The sequence below is a fragment of the Apteryx rowi genome, unplaced genomic scaffold (genome assembly GCF_003343035.1).
Source record: "Apteryx rowi isolate R43461 unplaced genomic scaffold, aptRow1 scaffold_245, whole genome shotgun sequence".
Taxonomy (NCBI): Eukaryota; Metazoa; Chordata; class Aves; order Apterygiformes; family Apterygidae; genus Apteryx; species Apteryx rowi.
The window spans coordinates 1,074,620-1,089,809 of NW_020448808.1; the positions used below are offsets into that span (position 1 = coordinate 1,074,620).

At 52.8% G+C, this 15,190-nt stretch overlaps 1 protein-coding gene across 4 annotated transcripts in view; it reads left to right on the forward strand.

Moving 5' to 3' along the window:
* LARP1 (La ribonucleoprotein domain family member 1) overlaps window positions 1–10,339 on the forward strand; it is a 43,502-nt gene extending 33,163 nt beyond the window's left edge. For 3 of the 4 annotated variants that reach the window (XM_026066632.1, XM_026066634.1, XM_026066633.1), the window contains exons 8-20: window positions 768–930; window positions 1,241–1,385; window positions 1,617–1,791; window positions 2,775–2,944; window positions 3,261–3,620; window positions 4,897–5,020; window positions 5,762–5,967; window positions 6,064–6,170; window positions 6,384–6,535; window positions 6,858–7,002; window positions 7,242–7,351; window positions 8,071–8,198; window positions 9,125–10,339. In XM_026066632.1, coding sequence (XP_025922417.1) covers window positions 768–930; window positions 1,241–1,385; window positions 1,617–1,791; window positions 2,775–2,944; window positions 3,261–3,620; window positions 4,897–5,020; window positions 5,762–5,967; window positions 6,064–6,170; window positions 6,384–6,535; window positions 6,858–7,002; window positions 7,242–7,351; window positions 8,071–8,198; window positions 9,125–9,346 — 2,207 coding nt within the window. In that variant the 3' untranslated portion in view covers window positions 9,347–10,339. Of the gene's footprint in view, window positions 1–767; window positions 931–1,240; window positions 1,386–1,616; window positions 1,792–2,774; window positions 2,945–3,260; window positions 3,621–4,896; window positions 5,021–5,761; window positions 6,171–6,383; window positions 6,536–6,857; window positions 7,003–7,241; window positions 7,352–8,070; window positions 8,199–9,124 lie in introns of all 4 variants that reach the window. The other variant, XM_026066631.1, reaches the window with a different exon arrangement.
* Window positions 10,340–15,190: the final 4,851 nt, after the last annotated feature.

Below are 15,190 nucleotides of genomic sequence, written 5' to 3' on the forward strand. Positions count from 1 at the left end.
AGGGAGTAGGGCACATGCTGAAATTTGCAAGGCTGTAGGGAGTGTGTGTGTGAYTTGGGGCCCTGAAAAGCTGCATGGGGAGGGCAGAGAGCACAGAGGGCACAGAAATRGTTGTGGCAGGTCATCTCAGCTAAGAAGCATGAGCTGTTGTTCTCTCGTGGAGGAGAACTCTTGATTTGGATTCCCTTGTGAGGACCTGTGTGCTGCTCTGGAGGTGGCATCCAGCTGAGCTGATTTTAATAAAAGCAAATTATTTGTATTAGTATTTGAATAAAGGTAGATGTTCTTTCCCTTCTCAGGCTGAGCTCCTCTGCCTGTTTTCTCTCACTTTCAGCACCCCTGTGTGCAAGAGTTAAAACATGCCGATGTTCTGCTTGGGCTTAATGTAATGTTGAGAGCCAGGCAGGAGTCCTTGCTTGGATGGGGAAGAACATCCACACTGGCATTTGTCAGGGCTGTGTCTGTGCTGAATCTGACATGGCTTCAGTGCAGAGCCTTGGTGTGTTATCTAGGCTATCCAGTTGCTCCTGGATAAGAGGGTTAATGGCATCTCTTTGCCCAGGTGTTGGGATCTATTCTCCAGGGAGGGCTGAGAGCAGTGGAGTGAGGGATGGAGCAGGGATGTCCCACTCTGTGCAGTCAGGGGGCTCCTGGGACTGTGGGGAGCTATTTGTGCAGTAATTTGGCCCCATCTGGTAGCACAGCCCATCTAGCAGATCCCGGGGACCCTGTGCTGACTGAAAGGTTCCCTTGTTGGTGTCTTGCAGCACACTTCGACTATCAGTATGGGTACCGGAAATTTGAGGGCTCGGATGGCTCCCGCACCCAGAAGTATGCTAGCAACATCACTTACTACTTCGACAACATCAGCAGCACTGAGCTGTACAGTGTGGACCAGGAACTGCTCAAGGACTACATCAAGCGGCAAATGTAAGCACTGCCTCTCTTCCTTGTCTGAACATTGTTTGGAGACACTTGGTGGTGGTGTGTTTACTGACACCCTCCCTGGAGGCTGTGTAGCTAATCCCTTGGGTAGGGCTGGAGCTGAGGCATGTTTACTCTGTGCCATGCTGCTTGCAGCGCTGGCTTGCTGCATCCTCAGGCCCAGGCTCCTCAGCTTTCTGTGTCCAACCTCGCAGCAGCAGAACAGCTCAGTGCGGGAAAGGGCAGGGATTATTTCCTCAGGGTTCCCTGAGGAAGGTGGCAGGAGCCGCCTCTCACTGGCGCATTGTCCATGCAGAGAGTATTACTTCAGCGTGGACAACTTGGAGCGAGACTTCTTCCTGCGTCGCAAGATGGACTCGGATGGCTTCCTTCCCATCACCTTGATCGCCAGCTTCCACCGGGTGCAGGCACTGACTACCGACATCAGTCTCATCATCAAGGTGAGGGCAAGGGAAGCTGAACTTTCCTTCTCATTCTGCTTTTCACCATCCTGGCCTGTTTTCTAGCTGGGTCATGGGTGAGATGCAAGTGACACCTCCCATTGTCCTTTGCCCTATTCCTTCCTCCCCTTTGGACCGCTTGGAGAGGAAGGGCTAGGGCTAGGGCTGGGGCTGGGCCGCTCAGCATGCCGAGGCAGGGCCCTGAACTAACTCAGTGTTACTTGGTTCCAGGCTCTGAAGGACAGCAAGGTAGTGGAAATTGTGGACCAGAAGATCAGGAGAAAAGAGCAGCCAGAAAAATGGGCTCTGCCTGGCCCTCCTATGGCAGACTACACACAGACAGACTTCTCCCAGTTCATCAACTGCCCTGAGTTTGTGCCCAGGCAGAGCTTCCAGAAGGAGACAGGTGAGTCTCCTGGGAAGTGTGGAGTGTGGTATCAGTACTGCAAAAGGTCTGAGACTCCTGAGAGGCAAGCATGTCCTCAAGGCAAGGCTCTGCCATTTGATTTCTGCAATGTGGTGCGAAATGGCATGGGTCTGTCCAGTATGTGGAAGAGACTTCAGACCCTGAGAGCACTGCCCCTGTGTATGGGGAAATATGAAAGAATCAGGTGTATGGTTTTGCCCTTATAGGTTCAGGAAGAGGTGGGGTGGTACTCGGGGGCTGAAGGGATTTGGGGAGGGTCAGTCCTGCTGGAAGTCTCTCGGCCATTCCTGGAAACACCCTCCCACCCCTGGGCAAAGCAGAGGACACTCATGAACCCAGCCTTGCCCAAATGGGTGAGGAGATGTGGGGCACAAATGGGGCAGCAGGTAAGGAGCTGTCTACCAAGTGCTGAGGAAGGCTCTGCTATCCTTTAAGTGTTGCCCCCTGTCCTTATCCCCCCATCCCATGGGAGCTGGCAGGAGCCCCGGGCTGGGCTTGAGAGGCCATGTGGAGGAGCTGCCTGGTACCGTTGTAAGAGTTAGTGTTGGCAGGGGAGATCTGTCCCTACTGGCTCCAGGCTGCCTTGGGAAGGTTTCTCTAAGAGCAGCAGGTTAACCACCTGCTTCAGGGCTCTTTACGCATCTGGGAAACAGGCACCTGCAGAGCTCTGTGGTCAAAACCAGCATCACAGCCTTAAAAAGAGATTTTTTTTCAAACACTCTGAGGCAGCCTGCTGATAGCAGGAATGCTCCCACCTAGGGTGCTGGATGCCAGCATGTCCCAAGAGCTATGCTGTGCTCCCAAAATAACTTGCTAGCAGGGGTAGATGCTTTTCTCTTGGTTGGGTGTTTTATGCACACAATCCCCCAGGCTTGCTCCCTCCCTCCAAGCCCAGGCTGTATGCAAGGCTAAGCACCAGCTCTGAGGTTTGTAAAGCACTTTGTGGCTCTCACCGGCTCTAGAATCTGCTCCTGGCTCCCCGCGTCCTGCCAGCCCGGTCCCCACCAAAACAGAGGAGGTCAGTAACCTGAAGACAATGCCCAAGGGCCTGTCTGCAAGCCTGCCCGACTTGGATTCAGAGACCTGGATTGAAGTGAAGAAGAGGCCTCGGCCCTCCCCAGCCAAGCCCAAGGTATGGAGTGATGTAGGAGCTGTTGGGATTGGGTTCTGCCAATTATCTGTGTGACTTTAACCATAACTGAGCAGCAGGTTTCAAACCAGACAAAGTCTGCCAGTCATGGGAGTGATTTTTCTAGTCTCTTCTGTCCCCATCTGAGCTCCCTTTATAGCCACTCTCTAGTAGCTGAGATGCAAATAAAGTGTTCTCCTCAAATGGGCAATTTCTGGTTGGGGTAAAGAAACAAGATGCAATAGCAGGGACTCCAAGTGCTGGGCCTGTTCTGTTATCTGGTCTTTACCCCACATCACCTTTGTCCCCGTGCTTGTAGAAGGCAGAGGAGTCGAAGACGCCACAGCAGCAGAAGCAAAAGGACCAAGATGAACCTGAGGAGCTGGACTTCCTCTTTGATGAGGAGATGGAGCAGATGGATGGCCGTAAGAACACATTCACCGACTGGTCGGATGAGGATTCGGATTATGAGATTGATGATCGGGACGTGAACAAGATCCTCATTGTGACACAGACGCCTCCTTACCTGCGCCGGCACCCTGGGGGGGACCGGACTGGCAACCACACATCCAGGGCTAAAATGAGCTCGGAGCTGGCCAAGGTGATCAATGATGGGCTGTACTACTATGAGCAGGACCTGTGGACAGAGCAGTTTGAGCCGGAGTACTCTCAGATCAAGGTGAGAGCTGGGCTCTGTAGCTGATCCAAGGAAGAGAGTTTATGCGTGGGGGGATGCTTCCTTACAGGGAGCCTGATGTGGGGCAGGCTTTGGGATGGAAAGGGCAGTACCCAGGGTTCTGGCCCATGAACAGGGTAGAGCTAAGCTGGGGTTTATCCTCTTGCAGCATAGGGCTGTAGGCAGCGCTCAGGATTCCTGATTCCCAGCATCACGCTTTCTGCTGCGTCTGGGATAAACACAGCCCTGTAATGTGGCATAAGGCTGCAGCAAGTTAAATAACGTGCCAGTAACAAGGTGACCTGGAAAATGGGATGCATCGCTCTGTTGTCTGCCAGCGTCTTGGCTGTTCCTGGCTGCAGTGGTGGGCAGGCAGTGTCGGATCTCTGGAGGGAGTGGGTGTCTCTGCATGGTCCTTAGTGCCCAGTGCTTAATGGCATGGTCCCTTGGAGACTGCAGTTATTGGGGACAGGTTCATTGATAGCTAGGCCACACCTGGCCTCTGCTCTTCTCTATTTTATTGCTGGTTTGCATAGACTTGGGCTTTTTAGAGAAAGCCCATCTGCTTCTAAAACATAGGAGTCCCAACTTGGTGACTCTCACAGTCAGGGACTTTCCTAGGCTCGTTTAGGGACCGAAGTTACTTTGGCTGTGAGGTGGAATGGCCTTTCAGAGCTACTAGCTGGGCTCTGTCTCTGCATGTTGGGTCCCAGGCACATTGCTGAAGTGTAGTGCTACTTTCTGTGGCAACTGAAGCTGAGGGTGTGGGGAAAGCAAGTAACAGAGGACCAATGGGAAGAGCGTTCTGGGGTTATGGATACTTCAAATAAATGGGAACGTTGTGCCCTGCACACAGTGTGGCTTTGAGGATGTGGGAAGGAGGCTCTAGAGATGCAAGAAGGCAGCAGGGATGGTGGGGTGCTGGTCAAGCAGAGGTTATCAAATTTACCTTGAACCGTGCTGCTCCAGAGCTGATATAGGCAAGTAGAAGAGCCTGAAAGAAGTAAATGATGGTGAGTGAAGCTGCCTTGTAGGATTCCTGAAAGCTTGGGCCTGATGGGTTCAGGTCTGGTCACTGCAGGGCCCTGTTTTGTCTGTTGTATTTCCCCTTGTAACACATAAGCAACACATCACCCTTCCGGGCACCGAGGCCCAGTCGTTGTATTTTGTGCCCAGTGTTGCAGCTATTGCACAAGCACAGCAGTGGTTTGGATGAGCTGTTGAGATGAGGGGAGAAGTGAGCAATTGGTTGCTTCATCATCTTCCTCTTCAAATGCAGCAAGAAGTGGAGAACTTCAAGAAAGTGAATATGATAAGCAGGGAGCAGTTCGATACCCTGACCCCAGAACCCCCTGTGGATCCAAACCAAGAAGTCCCTCCCGGCCCTCCCAGGTTCCAGCAAGGTAAGTGAGAGCAGGAATGGGTAGGACTGAATTTGTCCTTATCCTTCCTAGTAGTGCTTGGTTTGGGTGGCGGGGTTGAAGCGAACATGCCAGTGCAGTCTCTGTGGAGGGCTGGCAGTGGCAGGAACTGGAGCTGCAGATCTAAGATCTGTGAGTGGTCCTGGGAGGTTCAGTAGCAGCTGGGGAGAGGAAAGTAGGAACCACAGCCATGTGGTGTCACCTTTCCCGGAGCAGCATGGTTCTCTCAGCTGAATGTTTTTGGGCACCAAGAGAAGAGGCCCAAAAGCAGGGGTGTCCCAGCTGATGGAGGAAATCTTGCCTGTCTCTCATGTAACAGTGAGGGTGCAACCTCCCTCTTGGACCTGCTCATCAGAACATCCCTACCTGGAAGGCAACTCCCTGCCAGGCCTGGCTGCTGGTGAATGGGGCCTGGTGCTCAGGCAGAGTGCTGGCCTGTCCTGCTGGGGATGCAGGGATTTGTCATTGCTGTTAGCCACTGGGAAGCAAATAACTTGTAGGATCCCTGAAAACTCAGCCTTGGACCTGCTGCAAGGCCTTGGGTTGTCTGGACAGACTTGTCACAGGCTAGATTTGAAGCTGGTCATCTCAGGAAGGCTGAGACATATCCATGAGTTCCTGTTCCTGCTGCTTGCCATCTCCTGGATGGGAGTCCCTTGGCTCTGGTGATACTCTCAGGCTCAGAGTTCAGTTTGACCCAGAATGGGGATTTTCTCTCTGTAGTACCTACAGATGCTTTGGCTAACAAGTTGTTTGGAGTCCCTGAGCCTTCAACGATTGCCCGGTCTTTGCCTACAACTGTACCAGAATCACCCAACTACCGCAACGCCAGGACCCCCCGGACCCCTCGCACACCTCAGCTGAAAGACCCAACACAGACACCCCGGTTTTACCCGGTGGTGAAAGAAGGCAGGACGATAGATGCCAAGGTGGGAGCTGGGCTGGGGTGTGGGAGGGAGGCTGGGGCTCCCCAGCTGGGGCCCAGAGAGGAAAAGGATGCATCCCTGATGCACTGTGTCTTGCAGACTCCACGGAAGAGGAAGACAAGGCACAGTTCAAACCCCCCAATGGAGTGCCATGTGGGCTGGGTGATGGACTCTCGGGAACACAGGCCTCGTACTGCCTCTATCAGGTACTGGACAGGAGTGCAGGGTGACAGAGAAAGCAGAAACAGGGAAAGGAACAGGCATGGGAAAGGGTCAGGGTAGCGTTGTCTGGTCTGGCAGCTCTTCCCAGGGAGCTGGTGGGACCAACAGACAAGTGTCGTGGGGTGGAGTGCGACCTCGTGCTGCTATTGGCTGGGTGATGCCAAGGAAGGGGATTGACAGGAGTCTCTTGTGCTCAGCTCCAGCCCCTCAGAGGGGACCCCAGCCGTCGGAAGCTACGGCTGCACCCCGCAGTCCCTGCCCAAGTTTCAGCATCCTTCACACGAGCTGCTCAAGGAGAACGGCTTCACGCAACACGTCTACCACAAGTACCGTCGGCGCTGCCTTAACGGTAGGCATGTGGGGAGGGACACCCGCACCACTGGATTTGGGCAACGTGCCCATGTTCTGGCTGTGTTGGATGGGCGCGGTATGGTAGCAGAGCACTCACCGGGAGATAAACAGGGTACTGTAGGACAACCTTGTTCGTAGCTGGTGTTTCTCCACAGTCCATGGAGAGTGAGTGAGCTGTGGCTTAGGGAGCTCAGGGTGTCGAACAACAGGGGCTGGATCTAGTCACAGTGCCACAAACCCCTCCTGTATGTGAGCCCCTATGCAGAGCTGGCTCCCTGGGACAAGATCTGTCTTGTAATCAGCCCCTCTTCCCCAAACAGAGCGGAAACGACTGGGCATTGGACAGTCCCAGGAGATGAACACGCTCTTCCGGTTCTGGTCCTTCTTCCTCCGAGATCACTTCAACAAGAAAATGTACGAGGAGTTCAAGCAACTGGCTGTGGAGGACGGGAAGGAGGGATACAGGTAGGAGAAGAAGGGCAGGGTGGCCATTCCTGGGAGGGGAGTGAGGGAAGAGGGTCTGGTCTTTGCAGGGCTCACAGCAAAGCGAAGGCAGCGTCTCTCTGCCTTGCTTGGAGGCAGGACGGAGGCCACCCTCAGTATCCTCCTCTTTTTGTGACATGCAGCAGGGCGCTCTGCTCCAAGAGCCTCTCTGCCCAGGTGTTGCACACCACAGTGAGCACAAAATGCTGTTCCGTTCCCAGGTACGGTCTGGAGTGCCTTTTCAGATACTATAGCTACGGACTGGAGAAGAAATTCCGGCCAGACATATTTAAAGACTTTCAAGAAGAGACCATCAAGGATTACGAAGCTGGTAGGTGCCTCCATTGGCTTCCCCTTAGGTTGACAGCGATGTAGCCCAGCTGTGTGACTGCCCCTGGGCCTCTGCTCTTGACCTTGGGGAAACGAAAAAATGTTGTATGTAAATGTGCGCGACTGGGAGTTGCTAGGATGCCCCATTGTTCCACTGGGTCTAGCAGTCTTGCCCTAGTTGTTTTCCTGTGCCAGTGTGGCCAGGCTGAGGGGAGTTTGGCACAATGCAGGGAGCTGGGATTGGAGCCAACCTGATGCCACCTGCACAGCCTGAGATGCTTGAGACCTGTCCTTATCCACTGGTGGTGAGAGATGCTCCTGCGCAGAGCAGAGACACTAGCTTTTCAGGGGAGAACAGAGTGGATGCTTGCTGGCCTGGAGCCTATTTGGGGTGTGGGGGAGGGTGAAATGAGATAATGGAAGACTAGCTCTCCCAAAACACATTCTTCTGGGTTTTCTCAAGGTTCTGCAGTGTTGCAATCTGTCACCTATTTGTCACTGTCAGGCTAGGCACAGAGCCTGGGGACATCCCCTCTCAAGAAGGCTGCCCAGTACTGACCTGATGTAGGGTGCTGTCTTCTAGGTTCTCTGTATTGCTTCGGTTGTGCCTGCTTGTGGGCCAGAAGGGTCCCTGGGGTTGCCAGTCTGCAGGACTGGCAGTGGGGAAGCCTTGGGGGAACAGTTCTGACTTTTGGTTCAATTTTCTTCCCCCCGTTCCAGGACAGCTTTATGGGCTGGAAAAGTTCTGGGCCTTCTTAAAATATTCCAAAGCCAAAAACCTGGACATCAACAGCAAATTGCAAGAATACCTCAGCAAGTTCAAGCGCCTCGAGGACTTCCGAGTGGACGTGAGTAGGAGCAGTGTCTGCACTGCACTGATAACCCCCTCACACTCTTCTGCCCCCTGAGGTCTGAGGGTTTGGGGGCCCTAGTCCCTGAGTGGTGCCAGGCAGGGGAAGTCAGTGACACCTAGTGTCATGCCTCATCACTGCAGCTGGGCCAGGGACGAGCAACTTGAGCACCTCCAAGTCTCTGTTGTTCTTCAGCTGCTCCATCTTTGAGAGAGTGAAGTTCACTGTTTTGCCTGTGGCTTTTTTATTTATTTATTTAAGCAGTGCTGTGTTGTTCCATCCCCCAGGGAGCTCAGGCCTTTCCCTCTACTGTGGCTAGGCTGTGAGTGAGGTGGAATATGGCAGGATCACACTGACATCGCTGCCAACAGGTCAGGTGCTGCTCAGGAGCAGAGAAGCTAGCACCAGACAGAAAGCTCATGCAGCATCCTTACAGCACGGGCATGAGCAGACGTGAGTTTGGTGTCTCTAAAGCCAGAGCAGTTGCTGCAAGGGTTTGCATATTGCAAATCTGCTTCAGAACAGCTCTCTGGGGCAACGCATGTGTGCATCATTCCCTGATCAGCTGAGGAAGCAGAAGAAAAGAGAGCCTTAAAGGTTTGAGTGGAACCAGTATTGTGCAGAGCTCTGGCTCCCAGACTTCTGGACCATGCCCCTGTGTGGAGGAAGGTGGTACCTAAAGCGCAAGGGTGACAACTTGCTCTTACTGGAAGTGCGTCCGTCTTTCTGTAAACAAATCTTGTAGTGGTAGATTTGGAGAGGAGAGCAGCTGCCCTCAGTATTGAGTGCATGGGGAGGGTGTAGTGTTCCCTGTAGGTCGGAGAGAGAGGCTGGAGGTAGCCAGCAAGGCTGTTTTCTGATGGAGGGAGAGACGATATGCTTTTTGAGAAGCCTGTGCTGATACTGGGGTGTTTCTGTTCCAGCCACCCATGGGAGAGGAAGGTGGACACAAGAGATACCCGACGACGTCAGGGGGAGATGGCAGGAAGCGCTACCCATCCCAGTCTTCCAGCAAAACGGTCAGCCAGTGCCCATCCAGCCAAGCCCACACCTCGCCCAGCCAGCCTGCGCATGAGGATGCCAAAAACCTGAGCCAGCTAGTCCCTGCCCCAGCAGCCGCAGAATCGCAGACAGTGGGGAAGTAGAGAGGCTGCAGCTTCTGCTTCCCGCTGAGAGACGGGGTGGGTTGGTGGGGGACTGGCTCGGAGAAGGGGAGATGTGAGGAGGAGGGACAGGAAGGGAGTTGGAATATGGGTGCCTATGAACAGGCTGCTAGGGAGAAACTTCAACGCACATGATTTTTTTTCTCTTGTGGCTGGAAAGCAAAGACGATCTGCATCTAAAACACCATTTTGCTATTACAACCCTGACCAGAGCCAGACCCACCCCCACTGGACCCATCCTTTGCTTTTCCTCCCCTCTGCTCCCCTTCTGTGCACACATTCATGTCTTAGTGTCTCTTTAAAAAATGTTCTGGCTGGGTTGGAAAGGGGAGATTTTTTTATTATTATTATATATATATCAAGTTTTAAATTATTGCTAGAAGTTTGTCTGGATTTACCAAAACAAGTCTGCTCTGCGTGGCCCCCAAAACTCCCCTCTGTGTTCACCCTTTGAATCGCTGGGCAGCCCGATCAGGAAGCTCGGAGGAGTGAGGTTCCCCGATGGGGGATCGAAGCCGCAGCGTCTTGTGACCCTGTGGAGCCTCTGATCTCCATGACCTGGCTAATTTCTCCCATTCCACATACGATGGTGCGTCTTTGTCACTGACTGCTGCAAAAGGAACATCGCCCTGTTTGTCCACCCTGTCCCTCCTCCCCAACGTCTTCACCTCCAACCTTCCCTTGGGTCTGGTTCTCCCTCTGCCCACCTCTCTCTTCCATCACGGACAATTTGGAAGTCAACCAAAGGACCTCTGCCGAGGATAGGCTTGTTCTGACTCCTTCCTGCGAGTGGGGCTGGTGAGAGGCAGGCAGGCGCCTGGACTTGAGCCCATGCGGACAGTGTGCCTGCCTCCCCAGGAACACCCATTGCCTGCAAAGACAGGACTTTGTTGAAGGAGGTTTTCTCTTCCTTTTCCCTTGGAAAAATGAAACAACAACAAAAAAAAACACACAAAACCCCTAAAAACAACAAAAAAAAACTCTTTGAAAAGACACATCTCCCTTTGCTTTCTTCCTTGGAAATATTAATTGAAAAAAAAAACACAAAAAAAGAAAAAAAAAAGTTGCCTTACGGTGGAGCTGGAACTGGGAGGCTCGCTCGGCTTCCCAGACCTTGGGGCGTGCTGGGCTCTTAGCCCACCTGCCCAGAGACTCCTCACGGCACTGCTGCCGAGCTGATCTTCCCCGCGGCCTTTCCCTGGACCCTGCAGCTCACTCGGACACCTCCCCCTGCCGTGTGGACCTCCTGCAAGCCCCAACTCCAGCAGGGGAAGGTGCTGAGGGCAGTCAAACCCAAGACTTGTGCTCGTGAAGTAGTTGAAGCCGCTGCATTGTGTATATGCTGTTGTAGCATCCTCCCCGCGACAGCGACTGTACATGCTTATGGCCTCGCTCGGACTTCCCCGTGCACTGCTCGTTCTGCTGTCTCTGGCCAGTTCCGGGGCAGCCCGGAGCCAGGGCGGGAGCTCAGTCTGCTCTGCTCTGCGCCTCCAGTGTCATCAGGAGGTGAGCAGGGAGATCCATCGCAGCAGCTAGAGGGACTGTTTCTTGCTGCGAGCAAGGGAGAGGGCGAGCGTGTCCTTTGCATAACTTAATGCTGTAGCCTGACATGTGAGTGATGCAGTGCTGGGGAGCCACCCCCCCCGTCCCAGGCGCAGGTCTGTTAGTGGGACTTACCAGGGGTACGAGTGGGAGACCTGCCTGCCTGTCAAGGGGGGGTTCTTGTGTGGGTTTCCTTTTACGTGTCTCAGCAGGTGACTGCATGGAGTCTCCTGCTTTGGGCAGCAGCCCTGTGCTTCTCCAAGGGCTGAGACTATGCCCTGCTGCCCCTTGCTTGGCTGAGGAAAGGGGGCTGACTGCAGAGCTGCTGTGGCTTTTACTCAGCTCCTCTGTGCAGCACCAGGTGAGCTTTGGCAGGCAAATCTTCCCAAGCTTGTGAGCTGCATTGCCTTGAAGCATGTGGCCGCATGCTGGGGATATGTCAGAGGGGGTGAAATCTGCTCCTGGAGCCCAGATGTAGCACTGGAAGATTTTGCTCCTGCTTTAAAGGTAGAAGCTTCTTTCAGTGAGAGCTGCTTGCCTTGCTGCTGCTATGTTCTGTCTCCTGGGTCGGGATATGTGCTTTGTAGCTGGCTTGGTTGTGGCTCCTGGTACCTTATCCTCATGAGCTGCAGCGTGCTCCTGTGCCTGGTGGGGGGCACTGCAATGGGCTACTCAAAGATGCAGCTAATTGTATTATCCTCTTTGCAAAATCAAAAGTTGGTAATGAGCTGCATCCTTCCAAAGTATCCGACTGATACAGTGCTGCATCTTGTAGCTGGAAAAAGGAGTCATCTCTCCCGGGCTGTCTCTGTACAGCTGCGAGGCTTGTTGGCAAGAGCAGCTAGGAGGTGAGAGCAGAAAAAAAGGAATGTGAGCTTGGGCAAGTTGGCAAGAACAGCCAGCAGGGAACTGGAGATCAGAGGTGGCTGTGGATGGTTACTGGGCCCTGCCTGGCTAAAGTTATCATCTTCCCAACCTGACACTGCATCGAACATGCTGCTTCAATAGGTGGGGGGAGGGAGGGAAAGGAGGTGGGCTGGTCTGCGTGGAGCAGCTTCGTGAGCCGCTGCTAATAACTGAAAGCACAGCTAGGGTTTGAGTGAGGCTGGGTAGCTGCTACTTTGCCATTTCCTCATGTTGTGATCCTGTTCCGGTCTGTCTACCATTACCACATCAGTCCTGCAGCTTGGTACCACTTGGAGGCCCGATTTCAGCACACAAACCTGTCCGAGTCCTTGGCTTACTGTGCTACAGCAGCGGTGGTCTGGGGTCCCGAAGCAGTACCCAGGCTAGATTGTCAAGCAGTGTTTGTACAGTGGCGCAGCCTTGACTGTTACCTCTGATTTTCCCTTCTCTTGTGGGCTGGAGTCAGACATCTAATTTATGAATGTGGCAGGGTTTGACCCCAGTTTGGGAGGGAGGAACCCTGAGGCTATAGACGGGATTGAGCAAGGACACTAGAGACTTATTACTGATTGTTCTCAAGTGCAGGCGGGTTTTACTTGATGCCCCAGGTGGTCCTTGCTGCTGTGTTCCCTGTATTCCTCTCATTGGTGCATGTTCTCTTTTGAAGCCAATTGTCTGCATTTTATTTTAGCAACAAACAAAATAGGAAACTAGGAAAAGTAAGCTTCTGCTGTGGAGTTGTTGCTTGTGGAGCAGACTATGGAATTGCTCGGGTAGTAGAAGAGGTTAAGAAACATCCCAGAGAATTTTTCAAAAATCTGCATTGATCTTAAATTATTATTTTAATTTTCTAGGCTGAGATCCTAGTCTTGGCCCAGAACAGTTTTTTCCCTGTCTGCTGAGTCAGTGGTTTGTCACATCAGTGTGGCCGAGGCCCCGTTTGAAACAATATCAGTTTTACAAGAGAGACTTGGTCGGAAGGGCAATCCTAGCTGTCGTGCCGCAGTCGGGATTTGCATGCTGTTGGTCTTTGTTAGAGATGACAGTAGGTCGTGTGTTAACTGTGTGCCTTGTTTTAATTTCTGTGTTAGACAGCAGCGTGTCCAGGGAGTGAAGGAAAGATGGAAGTAAACAGCCTTGAGGCAGCTGTTACTTGCTCCTGTGTGTCTTCCTGTGGACTGAAACAACACAGGGCAATAAATTTCTGTTTTCTGTCACTAGAGCAGGGGAATACAAGGCTTGCTGTTCGCAGCCCCCAGTGGAGGGGCTGTTAGGGGGCAGAGCGCTCTGTAGTCCTCTGGTTAGAAGCAGGTCTCCTGCACCCTTGTGTTGTGTGGCAGCATTTCGCAAGGCTGGGGGTGCAGAGTGCTTGGTGTGCCAAGCTGAGGGGCTGATTGCTCTGAGGTTGACCTAAGCAAGGTTTTCCAGTGTCTTACGGTGTGCACAGGGGACACATCTTTAAGTGCACTTTCCTTCTTGCTACATGAAGCCTGCCACTGCTGCGTAGACTTGGTACAGAAGGCATTGCACACAGCTTACTCCACCTCTGGGGAAAGGAGATAGCTGTCCAGACAGAGGGGGTTTGCTTTTGAGCGAGCTTGGATCCCTCTTGCCCTCCTGCTGAGGAAGGAGTTTGGCCTTGCTTTCAGCTTGGATGCTTCATCATGATTGTATTTCATGCTTTTTTATTTTAGTGGTCCGAGTGGTCCGGCACATTTATTCCTGTTAGCGCAGTGCCACTCACTGATGTGTTCTGCAGCTCGCGATCGCTGCGCCTGGTTGGCATCAAGCCACCGGCGTGGCCGGAGGGAGCCACCAGCTGCTTTCAGAGAGGCACGCTGAGGCTGTCGGGCAGATGGTAACGCGCAGCCTCTGGGCAGAGCCGGGGGAGCTTTCTCCATCTCATCCCCCCGCCCTGGGAGGTCCTGCCACAGGCTGTCTCCCCTCTCTGAGGTCCCGTCTTTGAGGTGCGGGTAGTTGTGACTAGTCCAGCGCTCTGTGGTATGGGCTCAGTAGTGGAGGTGGCAAGTGTGCGTGCACGCATTCTGGAGGAGGCATTATTGCTTTGTCGTTTTCATTTAAAAAAGAAACAACAAAACAAAACAAAAAAACCCCTGCTGCTCTATTTGCCTGTCTGTCCCTCTTCCTGCTGCTTCCCTTCCCACTCCCCTTTGGTGACTTTTCACCATAACCCTTGGGTTCCCTTGAGGTTCTCCAGCTGCTCATTTTGCTTCTGACTGGTCAACTGTGCTGTAACAAAATGATGCATTAACCTCAGTATCCTGCCACGTTTCCTTACGCGTTCAGCATGGCAGTGCAGAGGAGGGGGCCTTTTAGCTGTTAATGCCTTCCCAGTTATTTTGTCAAAAGGAAAAAAAAAAAACAAACCTGTACATGTAGCAAGCTGTGTTTGGAATGCTTATTTTCTCCTGTCTCTTCTCTGAGTCTGAGACTGGTTATGTCACTTTGTCACTGTTTTGAAATGGATGCTAGGCTCTTAAGAGAGGGTTGCTACACTTGATGTTAAATGCCTCACTGACTTTTTTTTTTTTTAAAGTTTCCAATACATGTAATAGATGAATGACTTTTTTAAAAGAAAATATTCATCTCAGTGGCATGAAATAGGTGGATAGAGGGCAGTGTTTCAATGAGTAGTTTACAGTTTCACTTTCTGCAGACACTTGAACATAGGACCGTGTATCTGTGACAAGCACATCGCGTTGGTGGGAAGCTCCAGAAAAGCATGAAACGGCCTGGGCATCAACCGACCTGTTTTCAGTTTGTGTAGATGTCAGTGTGTTGAAGCGTGCTTTGGGTTACCTCGAGATTCCCCTCTCTGTCCCTCTGTGGCTCATTCCCGCTTCACTATGTCCACAGTGCGAGTCTCACCCGTAGGTTGGCCCGTGCCAGCGACGTCCTCCGTGGGAAGGGGTGCTTGGCAGCACTCCGTCCTTCGAGCCTCCCTGATGTAGCACTGTGCCTGCAGGGCATGGCAGCCAGCCCACGCCCCTCTGCTGCCCCCAGCCTTGCCTGGTCCCCTTGGGGTTGGAAATCTTGGAACTGTGACTTGGAAACGGACACTGAGCTTTTACCTAGGTAAGGCTGGAGTGGGTAGCCCCTGGCCCCGAGGGTTCGCCCTAACCTGCTCGGATTGTGTGGATTAGACCTTGGCCTTTCAGTAGCTCACCTGGAACAAAAGGGGTGATGGTTCGATGTGCTGGCCCTTCTCAAACTGTGTGTGTCCCAACCTCAGCCTTCTGTTTCCCAAAACTAGAAAGTGTGTGCAACCTTCTTCAGCTGCATTTATTGTAGAGACAAACTTAAAATGACTCATCACAGACCATTTATCACTTGGGAGGAAAATCTTGTTAATATGGC